The 24877-nt window shown below is 43.7% G+C and overlaps 4 protein-coding genes across 5 annotated transcripts; 2 read left to right on the top strand and 2 right to left on the bottom strand.

The window, feature by feature from the left end:
• Positions 1 to 3384: 3384 nt before the first annotated feature.
• Positions 3385 to 4896, top strand: LOC121809114 (SKI/DACH domain-containing protein 1-like). Its single transcript, XM_042209658.1, has 4 exons — positions 3385 to 3418; positions 3493 to 3580; positions 3662 to 4108; positions 4195 to 4896. The coding sequence occupies exons 3-4, from the start codon at positions 3836 to 3838 to the stop codon at positions 4894 to 4896; spliced, it is 975 nt and encodes a 324-aa protein (XP_042065592.1). The 5' UTR covers positions 3385 to 3418; positions 3493 to 3580; positions 3662 to 3835.
• A 725-nt stretch (positions 4897 to 5621) lies between these two features.
• On the bottom strand, positions 5622 to 6302 carry LOC121809113. Its single transcript, XM_042209657.1, has one exon. It carries the CDS (start codon positions 6300 to 6302, stop codon positions 5622 to 5624), a length of 681 nt encoding a protein of 226 aa, XP_042065591.1.
• A 3305-nt stretch (positions 6303 to 9607) lies between these two features.
• On the top strand, positions 9608 to 16216 carry LOC121808274 (pentatricopeptide repeat-containing protein At5g16420, mitochondrial-like). 2 transcript variants are annotated; one of them, XM_042208671.1, is made up of 2 exons: positions 9608 to 12059; positions 16159 to 16216. In XM_042208671.1, exon 1 carries the CDS (start codon positions 9614 to 9616, stop codon positions 11243 to 11245), a length of 1632 nt encoding a protein of 543 aa, XP_042064605.1. In that variant the 5' UTR covers positions 9608 to 9613; the 3' UTR covers positions 11246 to 12059; positions 16159 to 16216. The 2 variants fall into 2 exon arrangements, with proteins under 2 accessions (XP_042064605.1, XP_042064604.1); XM_042208670.1 differs by lacking the exon at positions 16159 to 16216 and having other exon boundaries at positions 9608 to 11413; positions 11870 to 12295.
• LOC121808275 (glutamyl-tRNA reductase 1, chloroplastic-like) lies at positions 12777 to 13845 on the bottom strand (the record flags this gene model as incomplete). Its single annotated transcript, XM_042208672.1, has 1 exon — positions 12777 to 13845. A coding segment is annotated over one exon (723 nt), but the record flags the coding sequence as incomplete, so codon positions are not given.
• Positions 16217 to 24877: the final 8661 nt, after the last annotated feature.

The following is a 24877-nucleotide window of genomic DNA, read 5'->3' as shown; positions in this document are numbered from 1 at the left end:
AGCCCGAATGGACTGCCTAGAGAGCTCTCAAAAGGAGGCACCCGGTCGGGTGGATTTTTATGCCTATTAATTCCACCCGGCCGGGTGCAATTTTTAGTGCATGGAGAGTCCAGAACTTCACCCGACCGGGTGATATTTCAGTTTCAATATTCCACCCGTCCGGGTGGGTTCCGCAATGCATGAGGAGTCCAGAATACAATCACCCGACCGGGTGATTTATCAGTTTTAAAATTACACCCGCCCGGATAGTGCATTTTCAACTGAAAAATAGCAGTTTTCTTCGTGAGTTAGGGGGATGAAAAAGGAGGAAAGGATGGGAATTGGGGAGAGGAAATTGGAGAAAAGAAGAGAGAGAGGAAGAAGAAGGGAGGAGGATCCGGCATCCAATCTTCATCATCTCGGAGACGGACTACCGCCGGTTATCGGAGAACACCATTTGTCTTACGGTTTTTCTTCTTTAGCATGTGTGGCTAGTTCTTTCTTCATTGCTCCTAACACTAGTAGGATGAATTGATTGTAGAGATTCTATATTCAATCATTCGCTTTGGTTTTCGTCTATGGTTCGAATTTCATTTATGCTATGTTTTGATGCATCAAATGTAGTATATTAATTGCCTCTTCCCAACGTCTCTTTAACTTGGAAATTGGATGAAAACTTAGATGAAAAACTTGTTAATTTTATCTTGTTCGGAGATAAATGTACAAGTGAATATTGATGTAAAAAAGTCTTCACAGTTGAATTAATACTTACTATGCATCCGTAGGAGTTTAGTTTGATGAGAAGATGTTTATGTGTTAAGTGTTCAGCTAACCATAATACTTGTTGGCTTTGAGAAGTTAGTCTAGTATTTACTGCGCTTTCGCGGGAATAATAGTCTAATGAGTAGGTACTTTTAGCTATGTGTTCAGCTAGTATTAGTACTATAATTCTTTAAGTATGTTCAATACTTTTAGAGTGTAAAATTGATCATCGTTCTCAATAGCTTATGAATTTGAATATAGAATCAATACAATAGTGATTCATCCGAATGTTGTTGGGAGCAATGTTCTTTATCTCTTGAGTTTCTCCATTTTCGTACTTTAATTCTTAAATTTAGTTTTTTTAATCTTTTCAATTCTTGTTAAATAATCAAACTCCTCCATGTGGTTCGACACTCGAATAACTACATTCGACGATGTAATCTTGCAGTATCGTTGTAATATTAGAGTTATTTTTATTAAACTTGTGTGATCTTACGCTTGATATTTGAACTCGAAAATTATACATCACACTTGTGTAATCTTACGCTTGATATTTGAACTCGAAAATTATACATCACTGTCACAAATACAAATTAATTTTAAATGTCAGTTGTATTTTCTTCTTCCTCCTGTGTCTCTCCCTTGTTCAGTTCTCACTTCTCAATGGATTTCGTCTTTATAATCGCCACCACTTCCTTCTAATATAATCGCCGCTGGCCTCCATGTGCCTATCTCCATCTTCCTTCTCTTCACAAGTTCCCATCTTCATGGAAGTTGGATTAAAGCAAAAAGTTAGAGAATTGAAGAGAATTGAAAATTAAGGTAGATTTTTGGGCATTAATTTAGTCTCTATCCTGTAAATTGAAGAGAATTGAAAATTAAGGTAGATTTTTGGAGATGAATCAGAGTTGGATCAAAAGAGATAAACTTAATTTGATGTATTTAATTGAGTTTAGAATTACGCTAATTGATAGCTGTAAATATTATTTTGGCTACAACTTAAAAAAAAAAAGAAGAATTTGAAGCTTAAGTTATGGGATTGTAAAGAACTATGTAAGATGATTATGATCTAAAGTATGGCAAAATTCTATTTTTGTGAATGCATGTTAACTTAATTCCAATTTAATGAAGAGCAATAGATGAATTCCCGCACAGTGAGTGACGCATAACATTTGTGCGTCGTTATTAATGAAACGCACAAATGTTATGCGTCTTTACTGAAAGACGCACAAATAATATGCGTCTATAAAAAACGACGCATATAGATTATGCGTCGATAAACGACGCATAACTGTTATGCGTCGTTGCTAAAAGACGCACAATATATATGCGTCTTTCAGTAAAGACGTATATTATTTGTGCGTCGTTAAATCGGGATTAAGAGGGCAGAATGCTCGTAATTGACAGACGACGCAGCGTGCAACGAAGGAGGGGCGATTTCAGCGACGATTTCCGGCGATTTGAGGCGTTTTCCGACAGATTTCAACCAAATACCAAACATATTTCGGTAATTATTCATCCATTTGGCTACATAAATCAATAATTGCTGAAGTTATGGAGGTTTTCCCTAATTTAGTAAAGTTAGGGTTTATATGAAATTGCTCAATTTACGGACGATTTCTGTTAGTGTGTTGTTTATTTGTGTTGTTTTGTTGCGTATTTGTGTGTTTCACATGAATTTAGGGTCAATTGTAGAAGTAAGTGGTTCAATTGAAATTATATACACAAAGTGCAGAAAATAGATATATTCTTGTGCAAAAATGTGAAAATTTTAGTTATCTTATGCTATTATATGTTGGGTGAATGTTTTGAAGTAGATGGCATCTGCAAGTTCTGAACAACAGTTATGTTATGGACCTGAGGATCCATCCGTACTGTTTCATCAAAACGAACATATTTCAGCCTCATTGTTGGCGAATGGCACAACAAATGTGTTGAGAGTTCGTAGGACGGAGAGTAAGGTTTGGGCACTGCCAATACATGAAGATGTGATGCATTGGCTTGATGTTTGGGGGTTCAGAGGTGTGATTGAATGTGGAAGGCCAAGAAGGATGGACAATGACCTAATAACTGCATTGATCGAGCGATGGAGGCCTTAGACCCACTGTTTCCACCTTCCAGTTGGTGAGGTAACCGTAACCTTACAGGATGTGCAAAACCTGTGGGGTTTGAGAGCAGCCGGTCGTGTTTTCACTGGCTGTGACTACCCTATTGGATATGAAGATTGGCCCAGCAAGTGTAGAGATGTGTTGGGATGGATACCTGACGCAGAAACAGAAACGAAGCACGGTGGGTTGTTGATGACGTCTCTGATCAACCAAGCGACTATGCCGTTGGGTGATGGGCTGCATGAGTATGCATACGTCCAAAGAGCACGTATACATGCTCTAATCTTGTTAGGGGGGCTTATTTTACCGGACACTACCGGGTGCAAGGTCCCCTTTATGTGGATAAATGCCTTTGACGATCCGGAAGACGTGGCTAATATCAGTTGGGGTAGTGCTGCTTTAGCATACCTGTATCATTATTTGTGCGAAGCTTCTGTAGGCAGACAGAGAAGAGATGTGGGTGGCCCTATGGTTCTCTTGCAGCTGTGGGCGTGGGAAAGAATGCCTACATTGAGGCCAGCCTTCTTGATATCGCCTACGCACACGCCGTATACCCCGTGTGGAGCCAAGTAATATTTTTTTTAAGTAACGTACTTAATTATGTATTTTTTTGGGTAACTTTTGATATTAATATTCCGTGTAGGTGGCACGGAGTTACTGAAATTGGAAATGCGCCCCAACATTCAGTAGCTCATTATCGTGATCAGTTATCATTGATTCGTCCGGGCCAGGTGAAATTTATTTTTCTTAGCTTAGCTAATGAATTAATCTAGTATGAAATTAATTGTGTGAATGATATTATGTTTTTGTAGTTTCTGTGGACACCATATACAGATTGTATCCTGCCCGATTACTGCATTGATTCGACCACATCCTACTTGTGCGACACATATTTGGTGTGCTGGTCATTTGTCGAGGCACACGAGGCTGGACGCGTTTGCCGACAAATCAACCGCTACCAGCGTATTCCTCAGTATTGTGATAGGATGCTACATAATGCCGGACATCTGTCTAAAAGTCACCGCCGTGGGAGGAAGGGCGCCGATTGGGCTAAGGTACATAAATTCTACATTGAAGAATGGGATTTGAGACACCACAGGTTCCAAACAAATTTTGATCATGCCACGATGACCATGGATGGTAGCATTCATCCGGGCTATATGGCGTGGTTCAATAGGATCACAGTGTCGTACCTAGTTCAACCTGCGACACAGTCAACGGTTGGGATGAACGAGTCAGCATCTTCTATGATGAAATTGGTATGTTATGTTTTTTTATATTATAATGTATTTAGTTTGAAGTTTGTATAGATTGATTGTAATGATTTTGTATTTGTGCTATCTAGGTCGAGACCATTCAGGGGATATGGCATTTGACCTCTGAACACGACACAGACCCTCGATTACGGCAGATTCGTGCAATGGCTGCTGAGGCGCTTCGTACGACGGACCATACTGATGTGATGGAGTATCCAACATCGCAACGGCGAAATGTGGTCATGCCGCCACGCCCACCAACTTCTCTTCGTCATGGACTGCCGGGTGTCCGGACGGGAGGACACGGGATTACACGACAGCATAGGTTGTCGCAGCAGCAACCGCCGCAACCTGATTATGCGGTACCAGAGCCCTTGAGTCCGGAGCACGATCCCCCAGGATGGTCTCAGTTGAGTGGTGCAAGCCACGAGCCCTCGCAATGGGGAGCACGGGCATCATGTGATTCGTTCTTTGGCGGTGGGTCTGATTGGGGTGCAACTCAACCAGGGCGTGATTCATACTTTCAAAATTATCAATTTGTTGATCCTGTGGGGGAAGAAGAGGGCGGGGAAGAAGAAGAAGAAGAAGAAGAGGGCGGGGAAGAAGAAGAAGTCGGCGGGGAAGAAGAAGACGAAGTAATATTCCGACGAACGTCCGAGGGATCCTCACGACCAGCTATGAAGAGTTCATCAAGTGCGATTGGGAGGGCTATGCACAATGTATTAAGGGGATTGTCAACAAGGAAGAACAAAGGGAAAGCTCCGACAAAGTTCACGCCTTCATCTAGATAGATTTCGAATGTGATTCGTTCTTTCGGAATGTATGAAAGTAATTTGTTTTGAACAATTTTTGATGTGATGAAACAGGTTGTCATCTCACATATTTTCTATCCTGCAATTTTTGAACAATTTCGGTAATTCGTTCTTTGTGTCTATTGAAACCGGTTGTTATGAACATTTTAGATATGGTGGAATGAACAAGTATTATGATTTTTGACGCATAACAGGTATGAACAATTTTCTGGAATCTACAGTGTGTTTCTTCATTCACTCGGTGACGCATAACAGTTATGCGTCGTTTCTGGGTGACGCATAATTGTTATGCGTCGTTCGTTAGTGACGCATAATAATTATGCGTCGTTTGTTAGTGACGCATAACAGTTATGCGTCACCGAGTGAATGAAGAAACACACTGTAGATTCCAGAAACTTCGCCCGAGCGGGCGATTTTGCGTTTATAAAACGCCCGGGCGGGCGATTTTGAGCAATCCAATGACGATTTTGAAGTCGGATTGTGATTTTTGAGTCCAGAAACTTAGTGACGCATAACGATTATGCGTCACCGGGCGATTTTCGTAGCACACTGAGTCCACAAACTTGTGATTTTTTAACATTTTTGAAAAATTGTCGACTAACATCTCACATATGTTGACACATACACATAGTACCTATTACATCAGCCTCAAACACAGATACATAAACATAGTAGTTTATACATAAACATAACATACCACGACTTTACTGAACGGCACCGGCCGAGCAATTTCTTCTGTCATGCCCCTCTATCCCGCAATTTCTGCAGCGGCGGGGAGCCCTCGGTTCATCTTCCTCCTGGACATCCATTTGATTAAGTATCCTCCTTCTTCTAACGCGGCCACGCGTTCTAGGAATCAACTGCTGAGGGGTGATGCACAATTTCCATGAAGGTGCAACCCAATACTCTTCGTGTCTTGGTGCATCAAATGAAACTTGAGTATAGTACTGTGATCTCCATGTACCTAGGTAGTACTTCTCATCTATGAGGTCCATCATAACATGACCTCTGTCTCTAGCAACCGCACAAGCATGCGAACAAGGGATTCTCCACATCTGCCACTTACCACAACTGCAACTCGATTCCAAATACCTGACTATTTGAACATTGTTGCCCTTTGACACTCCTTTTACGATTCTTCCTCGAGTTCGGACATGGTACTTCCCAACATCTCGGTCAATGACAGTGACGTAATGTTTTCGCCCCTTTGAGTCATTCTTAGCAAGTTTGTCCCTCGCCCATGGGGTTAATTCACCTTCGGTGTGTTCGATTGTTGTCTTCTTCTCCACCCACCATTTCACCGTCCTCCAAAATGTCAAATCAACCAACGCTCTAATCGGCAACTCTCTCACACCCCTCAAGACGTTATTGTAGCACTCCGACATGTTTGTTGTGGCCACCCCCCACCTAAGTCCACCATCGTAGCACAGTGACCAACATTCTTTTGTAATCCTATTTAACATTCGAACCGCACCACTGTTGACATCATATAGTGCTCGACGTCTTCTGGCAAATTTACGTTCCTGAGAACTTACCCCCAACTTCCATATAATGGCCTTCACATTGGGACCCTTGTGCTTCTTCAACACATTTGCCCTAACATGAAGCAAACAAAATTTGTGGTGTATCTGCGGGGCCCTTGTCATGATTTCAGACTCCATTGCATTCAAGAGTCCTTTATGCCTATCTGATATAATGCACACCTCCCGCTCGTATTTCACCACATGAGTTCTGACATGATCCATAAACCACGACCAACTGTCATTGGTTTCTTCATCCACCACCGCATATGCAATAGGCAAGCATGTCTTGTTAGCATCAAAACCACAAGCAACAAGCAACTTACCTTTAAATCTTCCTCGGAGGTGAGTCCCGTCAACTGTTAAAACCGGTGCGGCCTTCTGGAACGCATGTATTGCAGGCCCAAATGCCCAGAAAACATAGTTGAACACCATTGTACGCCTCTGACTCAACAGATCGTTATGCTTCCACTCAACAATTGTGCCCATATTCTGTGACTGGAGTTCAAACATGTAGCTTGGCAACTGCCTAAACGATTCCTCCCATCCACCGTATACAAACTCTATAGCCTTTCTCTTTGCATACCACGCCTTCTTATAACTGATTAACACACCAAATCTGTCTTGAACATCAGCTATTATGGAGAAGACCTTGAAATCGGCACATTGTCGCACATGATGTCGAATCAACAGAGCTATCATTGGGGATGAAAAGTTAGCATGATCTCTATTAGCACGATGGCCTATACAAGTATGTCGATTCTTCCACTTCCTAACTTCCCACATATCGTCATGCGACCTTTGTGTAACCGAAACCTCCCACTTACATTCCCTCGCCTTTTCAGCGTCGGTGGTGCTGATGATGCCTGCCCCTGTTACTGTCGTTCCTGCTGGAAATTTGCATACAGCATGCCACCTTCTTAGTTTGCTCTCGACAACCTTAAACTGTTTTTCATTCCACAAACTCCACATAGTAATAGCAGTCTTCACGTGTAGCTTGGAATCGAATTTTGTTCCCAACACAATCCGATGCGGCTCATTCTCATTCCAATACAAAAGGCTGTGTTCATTACCACCCACATCATCCGATACTCCAGAAGGACGACTTGGTAATTCACGAAAGAATCTAAACCCACTAGGATTGTATTCCGGAAGTGGTTGTTCACCTTGCATAACAGGTTTACATGGTACTATCTCATCATCAGAACTAGCACCGACATCATCAGCACCATCACCATCACTGAGATCGGGGTCTGCCTCTGTCTCAGATAGTGGCCTTGGCTCAGCAAGATCATCTGCAGCATCGACCTCATCATTCAATCCAACCCCAACATCAGCAACATCTACAACATCTCGCTGCTCATTCATACTACGATCAAAGCTCATTTGGTCCACCCTCGCAGATGAACCAATACCACAGTCAAAACTCATTTGTTCAAACCTCGCAGATGCTCCAATACCATAATCAACAACTGGTGGGATTTCTTCACTCCTCACAGGTGAATACTCAACAAATAATTCAATACACCCACTTGAATTTTGAGCATTGTTGAACATAAACATTACACTATCATCATTGCGAATCACAGAACATGTATAACTCATACCGGAACCATAGACTATACATTGTCTCCATAATAATTCAATTGTGTGTTGGTTCATATCTATTCCCATTGCATCACAAATCATTGCTACCAACTCATAATAGGAAACACCTGAATTTAATATAATGGAGCTCCTCGCACGAGGTGGGTCATAACCAATACCCATATGTGGTAGTTGAACTACTCTACCACCCCAATACAAACTCACAAATACTTGCATGATTTCTGCATCAAAAACATATAAACCAACGACAATTAAGGACATTTTTCCTACAAGCCCTAATTTGTATAAATTGGGTCAAACTAACAAATGAAAGCGCAATAAACATGAATAATGTCGAATGTAGCTAAATTGATTAACAAATTACCGGATCTTATGGAGAAATCGCCGGAAATCGCCTGAAAACGCCGGAAATCGCCGAGAGAGGAAATGAAAGTGTGTGAATGTTCGTTCTGTGATCTGTGTCTGCCTGGAGGGGGTTAAAACCCGACTTAACGACGCATAATGTTTGTGCGTCGTTCAATAGCGACGCACAACCCTTATGCGTTGTTAAGCGACGCATAATCTTTGTGCGTCATTATTAAACGACGCATAAGGATTGTGCGTCATTAATAAACGACGCACAAACATTATGCGTCACCCCCTCTAGTAGAATGAATCTATTCTCCTTCATTATTTTGGAATTCCATTAACTTCTTAGCACAAAAGAAGAAAGAGCTCTCTAAAGTTTTGGAAGACTATCGTGAGTTGGGAAAATTAATTTGTTGGTTGGTCCATAATATACACTTTTCTTAGGGGCGGCAAATCGTGCAGATTGGGTCGTTATCAGGTTGACATGATAACGACTCAACCCAATAAGACCTAACCGAACCCGACCTGTTAAGGAAACTGTCAATCCGAACACGAACCCGATCTGCTATCCTCAAACCCGAACCCGATCCGAACCTGTTAACGACACGATAACGAACTGAACCCGATATTACACGATTAAACCTAATTTTAAACTTGATTTATATGATAAAAATCTATTTTCTATGATTTAATCTTGATTTACATGAAATTTGTAAAACATTATTTTTTTATAAATAATAAAAATAATAATATTAATTTTTAATGGGTTATCCGTATCCAACCCGAACCCAACCCAAATTTTTCGGGTTCTTAACGGGTCAACCCAATAAGGACACGAACCCAATAAGGCTTTACCCAAACTCATTATTTTCGTGCGGATTCATGTCAGATTAACGTGTCGGATCAAAAATTGTCAGCCCTAACTTTTTTTTGCTGTAATGTTGAGCATCAACTGTATGAGGAAATTAAGATCATATACTCCCTCTGTCCCATTAGAAATGAAACGTTTTCCTTTTTGGTCTGTCTCATTAAAAATGAAACGTTTCTAAAAATGGAAACAATACTCTCCCTACTTTTTCTTCTCTCTTACTTTACTCTCTCTTCATTAACTCACAAAACAACACTACATAAAATCTCATGCCGAAAAGCAAATGTTGCATATTTAATGGGACGGAGGGAGTATAAACCAATTTTCCCTTTGTGTGCAGGTAATATCCATCATGTTAGGCTATCGGAAAATCCACTCTCTCCGCCGCATCACCGCCACAGCCCACCCGTTCTCCACCATCTCCTCCAATGACAACCACCACATCTCCAGCATTAACTCTAAATCCGAACTGCTCGACTTATACACTGTCACACCCCCAATCAAACCCTGGCCACGAAAACTCACCACCAAACGCCTCTGCTCCATCATCACCCAACAGCAAAATCTCGACCTCGCCCTTCAAATCTTCCACTACGCCGGAAATTACCACCCGAATTTCCATCACACTTATGAAACCTACCACTCCATTATCCACAAGCTCTCCCGCTTGCGCACTTTCGAGCCCATACCCTCCCTTTTAAATCAATTACGCGGTTCCCAAATCAAATGCGGAGAAAATGTATTCATCACGCTAATTAGGTACTACGGTCTTGCCAGCAGACCGAGAGATGCAATTAAAATGTTCCTTCAAGTTAATGATTTTGGAGTGCAAAGGTCAGTTCGTTCGTTAAATACTTTGTTAAATGCTTTGGTTCAGAATAAAAAGTACGATTCTGTGTACCTTATGTTCAAAAATTGCCAGAAGAGGTTCAACATTATGCCCAATGTGTTTACATGCAATATATTATTAAAAGCCTTATGTAAAAAGGATGATGTTGAGGGTGCGCTCAAGGTACTTGATGAAATGCCTGGAATGGGAATGGTGCCTAATGTGGTGAGTTACACTACTATTATGTCTGGATACGTGGATCGTGGTGATATGTCAGGAGCAAAGAGAATGTTCGATGAGCTCTTGGACCGTGGTTGGTTGCCTGATGCAACCACATACTCGGTTCTGATGGATGGGTTTTGTAAATTGGGGCACTTTGTTGATGCAACGAAGGTGATGGATGAGATGATGGAGAATAGGGTTGAGCCGAATGATGTTACATATGGTGTCATGATTGAGGCATTATGCAAAGTGAAGAAGTCAGGGGAAGCAGTCAATATGATTGGTGATATGCTTGACAGTAACTATGTCCCCAGCTCAGCTTTATGTTGTAAGGTTATAGATGTCTTGTGCAGGGAAGGGAAGGTCGATGAAGCTTGCAGCTTGTGGAAGCTATTGTTGGTGAAGAACTGTACCCCAGATAACGTGATACTGAGCACAGTCGTGCATTGGCTCTGTAAGGAAGGGAAGGTTTGGGAAGCAAGGAAGTTGTTTGATGAGTTTGAAAAGGGTTCTATACCTAGTGTTTTAACGTATAATACGCTCATTGCAGGCATGTGTGATGAAGGGGAGTTGTGTGAGGCTGGGAGGTTGTGGGATGACATGGTAGAAAAGGGTTGTCCTCCCAATGCTTTCACTTTTAACTTACTGATTAAAGGGTTCTGCAAAAAGGGTTATGCAAAGGAAGGTATCAAGATATTTGAGGAGATGTTGGATAAAAGGTGTTCTCCAAATGAATCCACTTACTCTATCTTAATTGAAGGGCTTTGCAGCTCTGGTTGTGAAGATGATATACTGAATGTTCTTGGTGCTGCTGTCTCTGGTAATGTGGAGGTCAAATCTGATTCTTGGAGCATTCTAGTGAAAAAGTTTGTTCCTGATTGTGGCAACATAAACGTCACTTTGGAAACAATTTTATCGGAGAATGTTGAATAAAGTTTCCGTGCCAATTGACTTTGGATGAATGCTTGGAGGTCAATGCTCTGGTTCTGCACATAATGTTTTAATGTGTAATGATTTGAATATCTTTGCTTTTTCTGGACTTTATTTTGATTGGAGATTTCTGAGGCCAAAGCTAACATTAGCTTAGTAACATCAGCCCGGGTACGTAGCCTCCACACTCTCCTTTGAATTTCACTTATGCACCTGTTATTAAGTCTAACCCAATACAAATGAGAATTTTTTGGCCACTAGTTTCTTAAAGGAATTTATGAGGTTCCTAAGATTTATTTCATTTGAAATCACTAGCATTATTTTTTGTTCTTTTAAAAGATTGAATGTGGTTCCGTATCAAACAAAGATCAACTAGAACCCTTTTTGTGATAAACTTTGACCTTGTTTGCACTTAGTACTCGAGATCATGATACAGAAAGACACTTTGAGTGTTATGTGACTGTTCTTAATGTACGTGTATGTCGACATTTTGCTTTTTTGCAATTTGAAACTCATGAAGATGCCACAATAGCTCTGGACACCCATATGCTGTAATGAATATGTTAACTTGTTTCATCTCTATCTTTTCTTAACCTCGGTCTGATAAATTAACATGTGGATTTTCAGAAAGATGTCGATAGAGTTGTTTCTGTTAAGTATGAAGGGTTAATGATGAAAGGGGTCGCAGATATGGTAGCCCCATAAGAGAAAATGGAAGTCGTAGAAATGATGCTTCCTTGAGGTCACTCAGTCTAGCATACCACCATAGTCAAGCAAGTCGTGATTATGGGCTGGCTCGAGGCACATATTATGATAGGTATGATGGTCCTTCATATCTCAGGGCTAGGAATCCTTTCTGAGATATTATGGCATCTACATGTCAGAATCGTAGAATTTTCTGAGCTAATCTACATCTGCCAAATATTTGTCTGATTTTGATGAATCTCTTTTATTGTTTTCTGTTAGTTTCCAACAAGTTTGGATTTGTGAGAAGCATTTTTCTGAATCTATTCGTAGGGTTTTGGTAAGGTTGGCATGCCTATAAAAGAACAATGAATGAGATTTTAATTACTCTTATAAAGCAGCTAAAAGGCAAAAGTTTGTCCATGAATATTGAAGAAACGAAACTTGAATTTAAGTTAACAATTTGACATACACAACTCTAAAAAGTTTTGTTTACATTTTTCATATGAATTAAATTGACTTTCAGTAAATCAAGTTTTAATAGTACTAATTTTTAGAGCATTTATATTTGCATATTCTAATTTACAATGTTATGAATCGAAGCAGTCAGGCTAATAAGAGAATGAATCTTTGATATAGTTTAGACATTTTTCACATTACATGGTCGTTACATTCAACTTTTAAAATATCTATTCGTTAAGCGACTTTCACTTAGGAACTTATCATATTCTATCAACACAACTTTTGTAATGTAGACTCGTGATGTACTAGAAATGAGCTTGAAATCCGATATTAGAAACCGTGATGCTTCATCCCTCGATCCGGCTGACTACATCTTCTAGAAATTGTGTAATAAAAATAAGATCTTTTGAAATTTATTAAATTTCTAGTAACATGCGTCTTGGATACCCCAACACGAAATAAAAGTTAAATTCCCCGGAAAAATATATGCTTAACAAGAAACACTTACAAGTATTGCATTCTGACCTCTCTCATGTTTATTCATAATGCTAAGTCAGATTTCAATGGCTTGCTTTTGTATCCTTGTCACTGAAGTATAAAAACCAGCTTTAAGTCGTCCCCGCCTATATAAAAGAGTTGCGACACCTCCCAATAATGATAAACTCAATGCCGATGGAGAGAAGCTTCCCTCCCCTCCCCCAAATCAAATGAACGAATGGTTGCATACAGAGATCTCAAGAAGCTACTTGTTTGTTCTGTTGTTTCACTTTTGCCCGTACTTTCTGCTCCAGAACGGATACCTCCGTGTCTAGACTGAATATTCTGTTAAGCGCGTGCATGTTTTCCAGGATTTCGTTCAGACCACGGTTATCCGTGCCATCACATCGCAAGTGTTGCATGGGACCATGAAGAAGCTTGTTCACAATCCCCATACTCAGATCATATATAGCTTTCTTTTCACTCTTTGGTAGATCATCACGCATCTTTGACAAGCACTTTTCCATCTCAGCGGCCTTAATTCTCTCTGCATATGCCCTAAGCTTCTTGATGGTTGGAACAGTCTCAAGGGAGTCCTTCCATGCTTCGAATTCTTCCACTTCTGCTTCAATGATCGCCTGAGCTTCCATTGCTTTCATCAATCTGTCTTCCTTGTTGGCAGCCACTACTTCCTCCAAGTCATCCACATTGTAAACTTGAACGCTCTCAATATCTGACACACATGATCCCACATTCCTAGGAACAGAAATATCGACAAATAACCTCTCGCCTCCTACTTCTGAAGCCACAGGGGGGAGTGTCTGAACTTGATCTTTCGAGAATAGAAGTGTTTCCAAAGCTGTACATGTGAAAATGACATCTGCTTCACCAGCGCATGTCAATAATTGTGAGAAAGGCCTATATTCAATCTCAACATCCTTGAGCTCCTCTCGTATGGAATTTAGTCTGTCCTCTGTTCTTTATCTCAGTGCAGTCTCTCTTAAAAGTCCACCATCAAGGTCAAATAGGAGAAAAATCTACCATCTTGTGCCTTGCACAACCCTAAATTACACATCAGCACCAAAATCCTTGTCGCGAAATCGCCAAAATTAAGAGCAATTAATCCACAACCAGGAAGAGACTTTATGACGTTACTCATCCAAAACACAGTATCACAACACATTGAAAATAAAAAGTAAAAATCCTGAAAAAAAATGTACTCCAATTAATAAAATGAAGAAGGATGAAACTTACGATCAGCAGCGGAAGACTTGAGAAGCTCCAACGCGGAAAGGCTCGATTTGGAGGGAATGGAAGCAAGGTCGCATCGCGGACATAATGTAAACGACCGCGTTTTAGGAGCGGAAGTCCTATGGTTGAAAAGAGGTCGTGTCGGTGGAGGAAAAGAAAGCAAGGAAGAAGTGGAAAGATTGGTGCAATTATGAATTTTGAATCTAGTATAGGAATTAAGATTAGAGTGGGAATCGAGATGTGATGGTTGGGCGAATTTTTGATGGTAGTGAATGCGGGTAAAAAATATAGATCACGACACAGGGAATTACGTGGTTCGATTTACTGAGGTAAATCTACGTCCACGGGAAGAAAGGAGGGCAAGATTGTATTGCTTGATCTGGTTTTCAGCTTACAAATACAGACTTGCTATATGATATTTGATGTCTAGAGCGCTCTCTCCTTAGTCTATCTGATCTAAGTTCTATTTATACATTGAACTAAGATCGTGGCTTGCATCACCACTAACTAGGTCGTGGCTTACATCACCACTAACTAGGTCGTGGCTTACATCACCACTAACTAGGTCGTGGCTTACATCACCACTAATTAGGTCGTGGCTTACATCATCAGTAATTAGGTCGTGGATGTCGTGGAGGTCATGAGATCCTACATGGGTCCACTATCTCTTTGTTTGGTCCGCTATCCTGCATGAGATCCTGCATGAGTTGACACCACTATCTCCCAGTTCGGTCGAATAATGAGACCGAACTGCTGAACTATTGCCGAGCAGCTTTTGCCAATCTGAGAGTAGAGCTTGATTGGTCGGCTTTTACCGAGCTGTAGGCTGGGGCCGAACTCTTTGGTAATGCCGAACTGATACTCTTCCTTGGGCTTTGGGCTGATGGGCCGTCACTGCTATTGGGCTTGTTTAGTACGTACCCCATCACTACCCCCCCGAAAAGCGAAGTGAATCACTTCGGCGAAGCGAGTCACTTCGGCATTCTGGATAAAGGTACGGGGAAGGCTGACGTCAGGGGACGTGCCTTGCGCGTGACTGCATTAAATGCGACAGTAAAATCCGGCCGTTGAATCCTGAAAAGGTGGGATTCGAAACGGTGCGATGATTTTGAAATCTTCTCCGAATCTGATAAATACGTCATTTCTTCATCATTTGAACACTTTTGCTATTGCTTCTTCTGCATTCTCTCTCTTTTGCGTAAAAATTTCCTTCCGCTTTCAAGAATTTCTTCAGAATTTCTTCAGACTTTCAAAGAGTAAGAACTATGTCTTCTTCTTCTTCTGAGTCAGGTAGCGGTAGGAAAGGGGATAAGGGGTCTTCTAGCCGGAAAGAATCCGGGGAGAAGACCGTAGAGTATTTTCACAGCATCTTGAGTAAGGATACTGTGATATCCCTACACGAAAAATATTTTTTTCCTGGGGGGAAGGTTGCGATTCCCGACGACCTTCATAGGGCTGACTCGCCGCCGGAGGGTTACGCCACCGTTTATGAAGCCGGCTTGGAATGCGGGCTTCGTTTCCCTCTTCCCCCTGCCTTTGTAGAGCTGCTTGATTTTTTTCAACTCCCTTTAGGTCAGGTGACTCCGAACTCTTGGAGGCACTTATCGGCCTTTGCTGCCGAACTGCGTAGGTTAGATAAGGATCTGTCTCTGAGGGCAATCCTTAATTTCTTCCAGTTTAAGAGAAAAGGATCTTGGTTTTACTTGATCCCTTTACAGCCTTTTAGGGCCTTCTGCAAAACCAAGTGGCCAAAGTGGCAACATCGCTTCTTTTTTTATAATAGGACAGCGGCTCCGGGCTTTCCCTGGAGAGGGCCGAAGTCCGTGATTCCTCATCCTCGGTTAGAACCGTTGGACGAGCTCGAGGGCGAGCTCAATAAGATTCCTATGATTAGGAAGCAGTACCTGGAGTCTGAGCTCGTCAAGGGCGACTTCGTGTTCGACTCCTCGTCTTCGGACGAAGAGACCGAGGGTGAGGAATTCTTTTTTGTGCCTTACTGCTTTTGTGGCGAAAACTAACCTTGCTTTCTTGCTTTTTGGCAGTGAACATGCTAAATAAGATTAGCCGCAAATCCTCCGAGCTTAAGGAGCCGGAGAAACAGAAGGCTACCAGCTCGGCGCCTGATGCCGAGAAGAATCCGAAGAGGCAGAAGACCTCTTCTTCGGATCCAAAAGAGCCGGAGTCCACTTCGGCAAAGAGGAAGGGGAAGACCCAGAAGCCCCCAAGAGCGCCGGAGAGAGACATCGTCTTGGCGCCCCCTTCGGAGCATGTCTGTGAGCCTTTTGCATGGCCAACGGACTTTGCCGAGGTAACTTCTCTTCTTGATTCTTTGGCTTTGCTTCTTTCCTATGTTTTTTTGGTGGCCCCTCTGTTGACTCTTTCCTTTTTCCATTTTCAGAGGAATAGCATGCTCAGCAAGCTCGTCGCGGTCGAACTCTCTAAAGCGTCCAGCGACTATGCTGAGATGCAGAGGAAGTTGGCGGCTGCTCGTCACCAGGCCGAACAGGCTAAGGCAGACTTTGAGAAGGCCAGAGCTGCTAGGATCTCGGCCCAGGATGAAGCCCAGTTTGCCAAAAACCAGCTCGTCATCCAGCGAGAGCAGACGAAACGGAGGGATGCTGCCGCCGTGGTTGCCCAAGGGGAGGTTCTCCGTGCTTTCGCGGAGAAACTCTTTCTGAGCAATCAATTTTCGGCCTTTGTCGGTGATCTGCTGAAACTGATGACCGATAATGCCGAGCAGGGGCCCGAAGTCGTCCTGCCGTTGTACGGCCGAGATATAGCAGCTCGTCTCCAGAGTCTGCCGCTCCTTGAGGAGCTTGCTTCGTCCTCGGTCCTGCTTTCTGCTGACCGAGTTCGTAGTTGCCGAGCTGACCGGGACGAGAATATGGAGGCTATCTTTGCCTCCTTAGGGCCAGTTTCACCCGCTCCAATTTTCCACGGAGAGGGTGAGACCGAGCAGCTTGATCAGCAGACCGGAGACAGGCAGGCCGAGCAAGAGGTGCTGCTGATCGGTGATGGGGGCACCGAGCAGGCTGGGGGGAGCAGGGAGGCCGAGGCTGAAGCTGAGGCAGACAAGGAGAAGGAAGCTGAACCTCACCGAGGAGCCGGAGACGAAGCTGGCGGAGTATGATTTCGTCTCCCTTCTCTTAGTTTAGTTTCTTCCTTGTTGTAAAATGGCCTTGAAGCCCTCCTTGTGTAAAAATTTTTTTCTTATGAATGAAAAAATTCTTCTTTCTACACTTGTGTCTTCGTATAGCTTTTCGTACTCTCTTTTACTCCTGTTGTGGTTTACTACCTGCTCAGTAAACTGAAATGCCGAACTGACATAGCTGCTTTGTATTCTTAACTCTTAAGGAGCTGGAGGTACTTCACTGGAAGCGGCTGTACTCTTCCGCTTTAGACGAAGCTGAGAAAAAAGCCATAGCTGACCAGATGAAGAATGACGAACTCTTGGCTTGTTTAGTGAAGCTGGAGGCCGACAATAAGGACTTAGAGTCCGAAAAGAAAGATCTGGAGGCCGAGCTGAATACTGCCGTCGCTGAGAGGACTGCGTATGAGGATTTCATCTGCGGACGCGGGGGAATGAGCATATCTGAAGTTCAGAATCAAGTTGATGAACTGTGGGAGGAGCTTCATGTACTCCGGAGGAACAATGCGCTGGAGAGCTCGGCTTACCAACAAGTTGTGAAATCATTGCGGCGCTGGGCTTCTCGGTACGACATCGTTCTTTCCCGGCGTCCTTCAATCGAGAGATTCCTTAGGCATTTCTCGCCAACAGATGCTCACACTCCAGCTCAAACCTCTGATCCACTTGCTCAAAATTCTACTCCAAATCAGCAACGAACTCAGGAGCAACCGGAAACGTCAAGACGAGAACGGACTCAGGAGCAACCGGAAACGTCAAGACGAGAACGGACTCAGGAGCAACCGGAAACGTCAAGACAAGGACGGACTGAAGTTCGTAGAGGAGCTGTGATTATGAGTGAGCAAGATCAACAAATGCTTTGTGAAGAGACTCTTCGCCGCCGAGGTGCCAGAACTTCCCGGACTCAAGGAAGAGGCGGTAGGTCGATCAGAGCATCTCGTCGACCTGCTTATTCTTCAGCTGCCCGGAACACCCGAACTCGGCTTCACGAGGATTTTTTGAATAGGTGGCTCAACTTTAGCAACCGTGGACAGTAGAATAGTCCTTTGTAATAGCGTAACGCCTTCTCGTAGGGCAGCGGAGTTGTATGCCGAACAAGTTTTAATAAATGAAATCTTCATTTCGCTTCTATCACTGCGTATTTACAGCTCAGCGAAAAAATTTCATCGTGCTCGTCCTCGGTCTTATGAAGTAAACTTCTTTGACCGGACTCGTCCTCGGTCTTATAAAGTAAGCTTCTTTGACCGGACTCGTCTTTGGTCTTATGAAGTAAACTTCTTTGACCGGACTTGGTCCTCGGTCTTATGAAATAAACTTCTTTGACCGGACTCGTCTTTGGTCTTATGAAGTAAACTTCTTTGACCGGACTCGTCTTTGGTCTTATGAAGTAAATTTCTTTGACCGGACTAAGCTTGTGTCCTAATTTGGCGAGTTTTATCGCTCGGATCGGACTTTCCCTTGTCCTAATTTGGGGATCGGACTTTCCCTTGTCCTAATTCGGTGAGTTTTATCGCGTGGATCGGACTTTCCCTTGTCCTAATTCGGCGAGTTTTATCGCGTGGATCGGACTTTCCCTTGTCCTAAATCGGCGAGTTTTATCTCGTGGATCGGACTTTCCCTTTGTTGCAGTTCGTTTCAGACGAACTGCTTATTTCTTAAGCTGAATTGTGGTCTTGTATCCTCCTTAGAAGCTTGGACTCACAATCGTTGGCTTATACATGTTCTAAAAAGGGGATCAGCCTTCGAAGAACAAGATACCTCAGTAACATTTGTAAGAGACGACACGCACATAGACAGACAAAACGCACATAGACAAATAAAAAGGACGAACAAGATTTTAAACTTTTATAAAACAAGCACAAAGAACAAGTAAAAAAAACAAAGAAAGCACATACCTCTAGGACCGAACTAGACACAAGACTGACTGACCGGACTGTCTCTTACAAATGGAACTTCTTAAGGTTGGAAACGTGCCATGTTCGGGGTACTTGTTCTCCTGACACGTGAGTCAATTTGTAAGACCCTTTGCCGAGGACTTCTGACACCCGATATGGACCTTCCCATGTGGGTTCGAGTTTGCCCAGCTTTTCTGCTCGGCTTACTTCGTTGTTTCTCAAGACGAGATCTCCCACTTGAAATTGCAGCTTTTTCACCCTTTGGTTATAATACCGGGCTACTTGCTCCTTGTACTTGGCTGCTTTTATGCAGGCCAATTCTCTTCTTTCTTCGGCCAGATCTAGTTCGGCTCTCAGTCCGTCATCATTCATTTCTGAGGAGAAATTTAGAGTTCGGGGACTGGGTACGCCGATCTCAACCGGAATCACGGCTTCAGTGCCGTACACCAGACTGTACGGAGTTTCACCGTTGGAGGTTTTGGGTGTAGTTCGGTAGGACCATAGGACTTGAGGGAGATTTTCTACCCATTGTCCTTTGGCTTGTTCTAACCGAGCTTTTAACCCTTTCACCAAGATACGGTTTGTTACCTCCGTTTGTCCGTTTGCTTGTGGGTGGGAGACCGAAGTGAACCGCTGTTGAATATTCAGCTCTTGGCACCAATTCTTGAATGTCTTGTCGGTGAACTGAGTCCCATTATCCGAAATGAGGATGTGGGGTATGCCAAATCGGCACACTATGTTCTTCCAGACGAAATCCAATGCCTTCGAGCTCGTTATCGTAGCTAATGGTTCAGCCTCCACCCACTTCGTGAAGTAATCCACGGCAACGATAAGGAATTTCATTTGCCGAGGAGCTTGCGGTAGTGGTCCTACTATGTCTATGCCCCATTGCATAAAAGGCCAAGGGCTTTGCATAGCACATAGATCGGTCTGCGGCATCCTTGGGATATTTGCATGGATTTGGCACTTCGTACATGTCTTGACGAGCTGCACTGCTTCTTGTACCAAAGTTGGCCAATAATATCCCCATCTCAGAACTTTTTTAGCTAAAGCTCTAGCTCCGATGTGGCTACCGCAAGATCCTTCATGAACTTCTCTAAGGATGTAGTCCGTCTCTTCTGGTCCTACACATCGCAATAACGGTTGAAGGTAGGACTTTCTGTATAGGACTCCTTCATGAAGTTCATACCGAAGTGCTCGGCATGTGATTTTCCGAGCTTCTCTCTTATCCTCGGGCAGTTGTCCTTGATCTAGATACTGTAAGATCGGCGTCATCCAGTTCGGCGAGCTGGTTACTGAATGTACCTCAGCTTCATCAATGCTTCGGTGTAGTAATTCCTCCACCTTTGAGCTCGGATATGAGGCCAACTTACTTAAAGTATCTGCTCGGCTGTTTTCCGCTCTGGGAATGCGGATTATCCGAAAATAAGAGAAACTTCGGCTAATGCTTTGCGCTTTGTCCAAGTATTTTTTCATCCTCTCATCTCGGGCTTCACTTGTACCCAGCATGTGATTCACTATGACTTGTGAATCACAATGGATTTTGAGAGATTTGACAAATAGACTTTGCGCTAAGTGAAGTCCGGCAAGGAGGGCTTCGTATTCGGCTTCGTTATTAGTAGTTGGGAATAAGAACCGAAGTGAATAAGTTACCTCGTGTCCGTCGGGAGCGATAAGTAGAATACCAGCTCCACTTCCCGTTTTATTCGAAGCTCCATCTACGAATCCGCTCCAGCAATCCGGCGGCTCTACTTCGGATTCCAGGGGCTGTGCTAGTTCGGTATTGGCAGAATTTTTCTGTTCGGCAATGACAGGGATTACTTGATCGAACTTTGCCTCTGTAAGAAAATCTGCCAAGGCTTGTCCCTTGATGGCTTTCCGAGGTAGGTATTCGATTGAGTGTTCTCCCAACTCTATGGCCCATTTGGCGATTCTGCCTGATGCTTCTGGCTTGGTCAAAACTTGCCGAAGTGGCAGATCGGTTAAGACGCATACCTTGTGAGCATAGAAGTATGGCCGCAGTCTCCTTGCTGCATTTACTAACGCCAGAGCAATTTTTTCCAGAGGTTGATACCTTGTTTCTGGACCTCTTAATGCTCGGCTTGTAAAGTAGATGGGAAGCTGCTTTAGGCCTTCTTCTCGTACAAGCACCGCGCTAATGGTTTGATCTGATGCCGCTAAGTATAAGAATATCACTTCGGCATCGGTTGGAGCAGAGAGAATTGGAAGCTTGGCTAAATAACTTTTGAGCTCGTCAAAAGCCTTTTTCTGCTCGGCTCCCCACTCAAACTTTGGTGCCTTTTTCAACACTTTGAAGAACGGCAGTTGCTTTTCGGCTGCTTGGGAAAGGAATCTATTCAGTGCGGCTAGACATCCAGTTAGCCTTTGCACATCATGTATGGACTTCGGCATCGCCATGTTCTGAACAACTTGAACTTTTGAAGGATTTGCCTTGAGTCCGTCCTTTGAAACCCAACAACCCAGAAACTTTCCCAAATCTACCAAAAAGGTACATTTTTGGGGATTGAGTTTGAGGTTGGCTTTTTTGAGCACGTCGAGGGTGGATTTGAGGTTGTCTTCGTACTCCGAAGTGCTTCTGCTTTTGACGACTATGTCGTCAACATACACTTCAACCTCTTTTCCTATCAAATGCCGAAAAAGCTTATCTACCATCCTTTGATATGTGGCTCCGGCATTCTTTAAACCGAATGGCATCTTTTTATAAGCAAAGATGCCGAAGTCAGTAATGAAAGCCGTTTTTGAAGCATCATTCTCATCCATTAAAACTTGGTGGTAGCCTTTGTATAAATCAAGAAAACAGAAAATTTCGAAGCCGATCAAAGCTTCTACTTTTTTATCTATGTTCGGAAGGGGATAGCAATCTTTAGGACAGTGCTTGTTTAGATCGGTAAAATCTATGCACATCCGCCATCCTCCTCCTTTTTTCTTGATCATCACAGGATTGGCCACCCAAGAAGGATATTTCACCTCGAATAATACATCCGCTTTCAATAATTGGCGGACTTCGTCATGGATGACTTGATTTCTTTCTGCCGCAAAGAGTCTTTGCTTCTGTTTTATAGGCCGGACTGAAGGATCAATATTTAACCGATGAGTGATTACCTCAGGGGGCACTCCGGTCATGTCCAACGGAGACCATGCAAAGACATCTTTGTACTCCTTGAGGAGCTGGATGGTCTTTTCCCGGAGTAGAGGCGTTCCCGCGAAACCGATCTTGACCGTTCTGGATGGATCATCTTCGTATAACTGAACGGTCATTGAGTTCGACTCTGGTGTGACTTCGGTCATTTCGCTTGCCTCTGACTCCGGCTGCTGTGATTGCTATGCTTGATGATGCCGATCTGATTGCTCGGCACTTTTAAGCGCAATCTGCAGACACTCTTTTGCTCTCTTTTGATCACCTCGGATGACCGCTATCCCACCTTTAGTGGGAATCTTGATGGTGAGGTGATAAGTAGAGCAAACGGCCCGAACTGCGTTGAGCCAGTCTCTTCCCAAGATGATGTTGTACGGGGACCGAGCTTTTACCACAAAGAACTCGATCATCGTACTGGAGCTTGTAGGCGCTTTTCCCACCGTGATCGGAAGACTGATAATACCTTCAGGGCGGGTGTCCTCCTGGGCGAAACTTTTCAGAGGAAGTGGAGCCGGACTGAGCCGAGCTGGATCCACTTCTAGTTTATCGAAACATTCTTTAAAAAGAATGCTGACTGACGCTCCGGTATCCACAAACACTCTGTGGATCAGTTTGTTTGCCACTCCGGCTTGGATGACAATAGTGTCTTGATGAGGAGAGATGGCCGGGACGGGATCTGCATCTGAAAATGTAATCACTTCGTCCTGCTTCAGCCTTTTATGCGTTGGCTCCTCTCGATTGAAGCCTCTGCGCTCTGACTTCAGGGACGATTTAGTCTTCCCGGCAGGGAGAGCATCAATAGTCAGGATTACTCCATCATATTGCAGCTCGTCATCGTCTTCGGGGTCCTGTTGCTTTTTCAGATCCTGAGGAGCGCAGTTTGCACCTCTCTGCTTTTTGTTCTTTTTCGGCTGCTTGCTTTGGTATTTTTTTAACGTCCCTGCTTTCACAAGAGCATCAATACCTGCAGCCAAATGTCGGCACTCCTCGGTATCGTGACCGTGGTCTTGATGGAAGGAGCAATATTGATCCTGAGGTCGACGCGCGGCCGATTTCGTCATCCGCTTTGGTTTTTCGAACATATCGGAATGCAGTTCGAAAATTTCCGCTCTCGACTTGTTCAATGGTACGAACTGAGCGGGCGGCTTCTCGGGATTGAGACGTGGCCCCAATCGGTCTTGCACCGGAGTCCTTTGAATCCTTTCAAAAGGAGTTCGGCGAGGATGTCCCTGATCGCCAAAAGGAGTTCGGCGAGGATGTCCCTGATCGCTATGATCGGGCTTCCTCCTGTCTCCTCGGGATGAGCTGTCTAAAGACCGTTTGCGACGGTCTGCCTCATCGGCACGGGAGAACTGGTCCGCAATGTCCCACATCTCTTGAGCTGTTTGCGGACTGCATTCCACGAGCTTTCTGTAGAGAGCTCCGGGCAGGATTCCATTTTGGAATGCCGAAATGACAAGTAGATCATTGAGATCATCTACTTGTAGGCATTCCTTGTGGAATCTCGTCATAAAGTCGCTGATCTTTTCGTCGCGACTTTGACGTATAGAAAGCAGCTGAGCCGAAGTGATTCGGGCTTCCGCTTTCTGAAAGAACCTCCTGTGGAAAGCATCCATTAGATCTCGGTAAGATCTAATGCTGCCTTGGGGGAGGCTATCGAACCACCTTCTTGCGTTCCCGATAAGCAGCTCGGGAAACAGCTTGCACATATGGACCTCATTGAGACCCTGGTTCGCCATGTTATACTGATAGCGTCCCAGGAAGTCATGAGGATTTACTAACCCGTCATAAGTCATCGACGGAGTTCGGTAGTTCTGTGGCAAGGGAGTTCGGGTGATATCGTCCGAGAACGGAGTCTTCAATGCTCCGTACATGGCGAACCCGACATCTCTTCGGTATGGAGGAGATGGAGTTCTCCTGTGATTCCGGTACCGAGGAGGAACAGGAACATGTCGGGGTTGAGGATTCTTCTTCCTGGAAGACACGGCACTACTGCGGTAGTGACTTTCATGTCTGGATGAGGAGGGAGAATCCACCGTTTTCGTCTCCGGCTTTTGGCCCTTTTGCAGGAAAATTAAGAACTCTTCCTGCTTCTCGGCCAAAAACAACTTGACAGCCTCGTTCAAATCGGGCTGCTGGGAAGACTCGGGGCGATGAGTCTTTGAGCGGCTTGTTCCTTCTCCGTGAGAACTGGAAGTAGATTTCTCCCGAGGCTGTTTTCCAGACCTGCGGGCTGGACTAGCTTCCTCAGGGTTATCACGAACGGTATTATGGGTGTTATGTGATCTGGTATGCATTTTTTTTTTTTTTTTTGGGGTGGAAAAAGGGTCAAAAATTCGCTTTATCACAAATTTGGTTCTCTGTTTCCCACAGACGGCGCCAGTGATGGTTGGGCGAATTTTTGATGGTAGTGAATGCGGGTAAAAAATATAGATCACGACACAGGGAATTACGTGGTTCGATTTACTGAGGTAAATCTACGTCCACGGGAAGAAAGGAGGGCAAGATTGTATTGCTTGATCTGGTTTTCAGCTTACAAATACAGACTTGCTATATGATATTTG

Source organism: Salvia splendens, chromosome 6, assembly GCF_004379255.2.
Source record: "Salvia splendens isolate huo1 chromosome 6, SspV2, whole genome shotgun sequence".
NCBI lineage: Eukaryota > Viridiplantae > Streptophyta > Magnoliopsida > Lamiales > Lamiaceae > Salvia > Salvia splendens.
The sequence above is the reverse complement of the archived record's forward strand: the minus strand, read 5'-3'. Positions and strand labels throughout refer to the sequence as shown.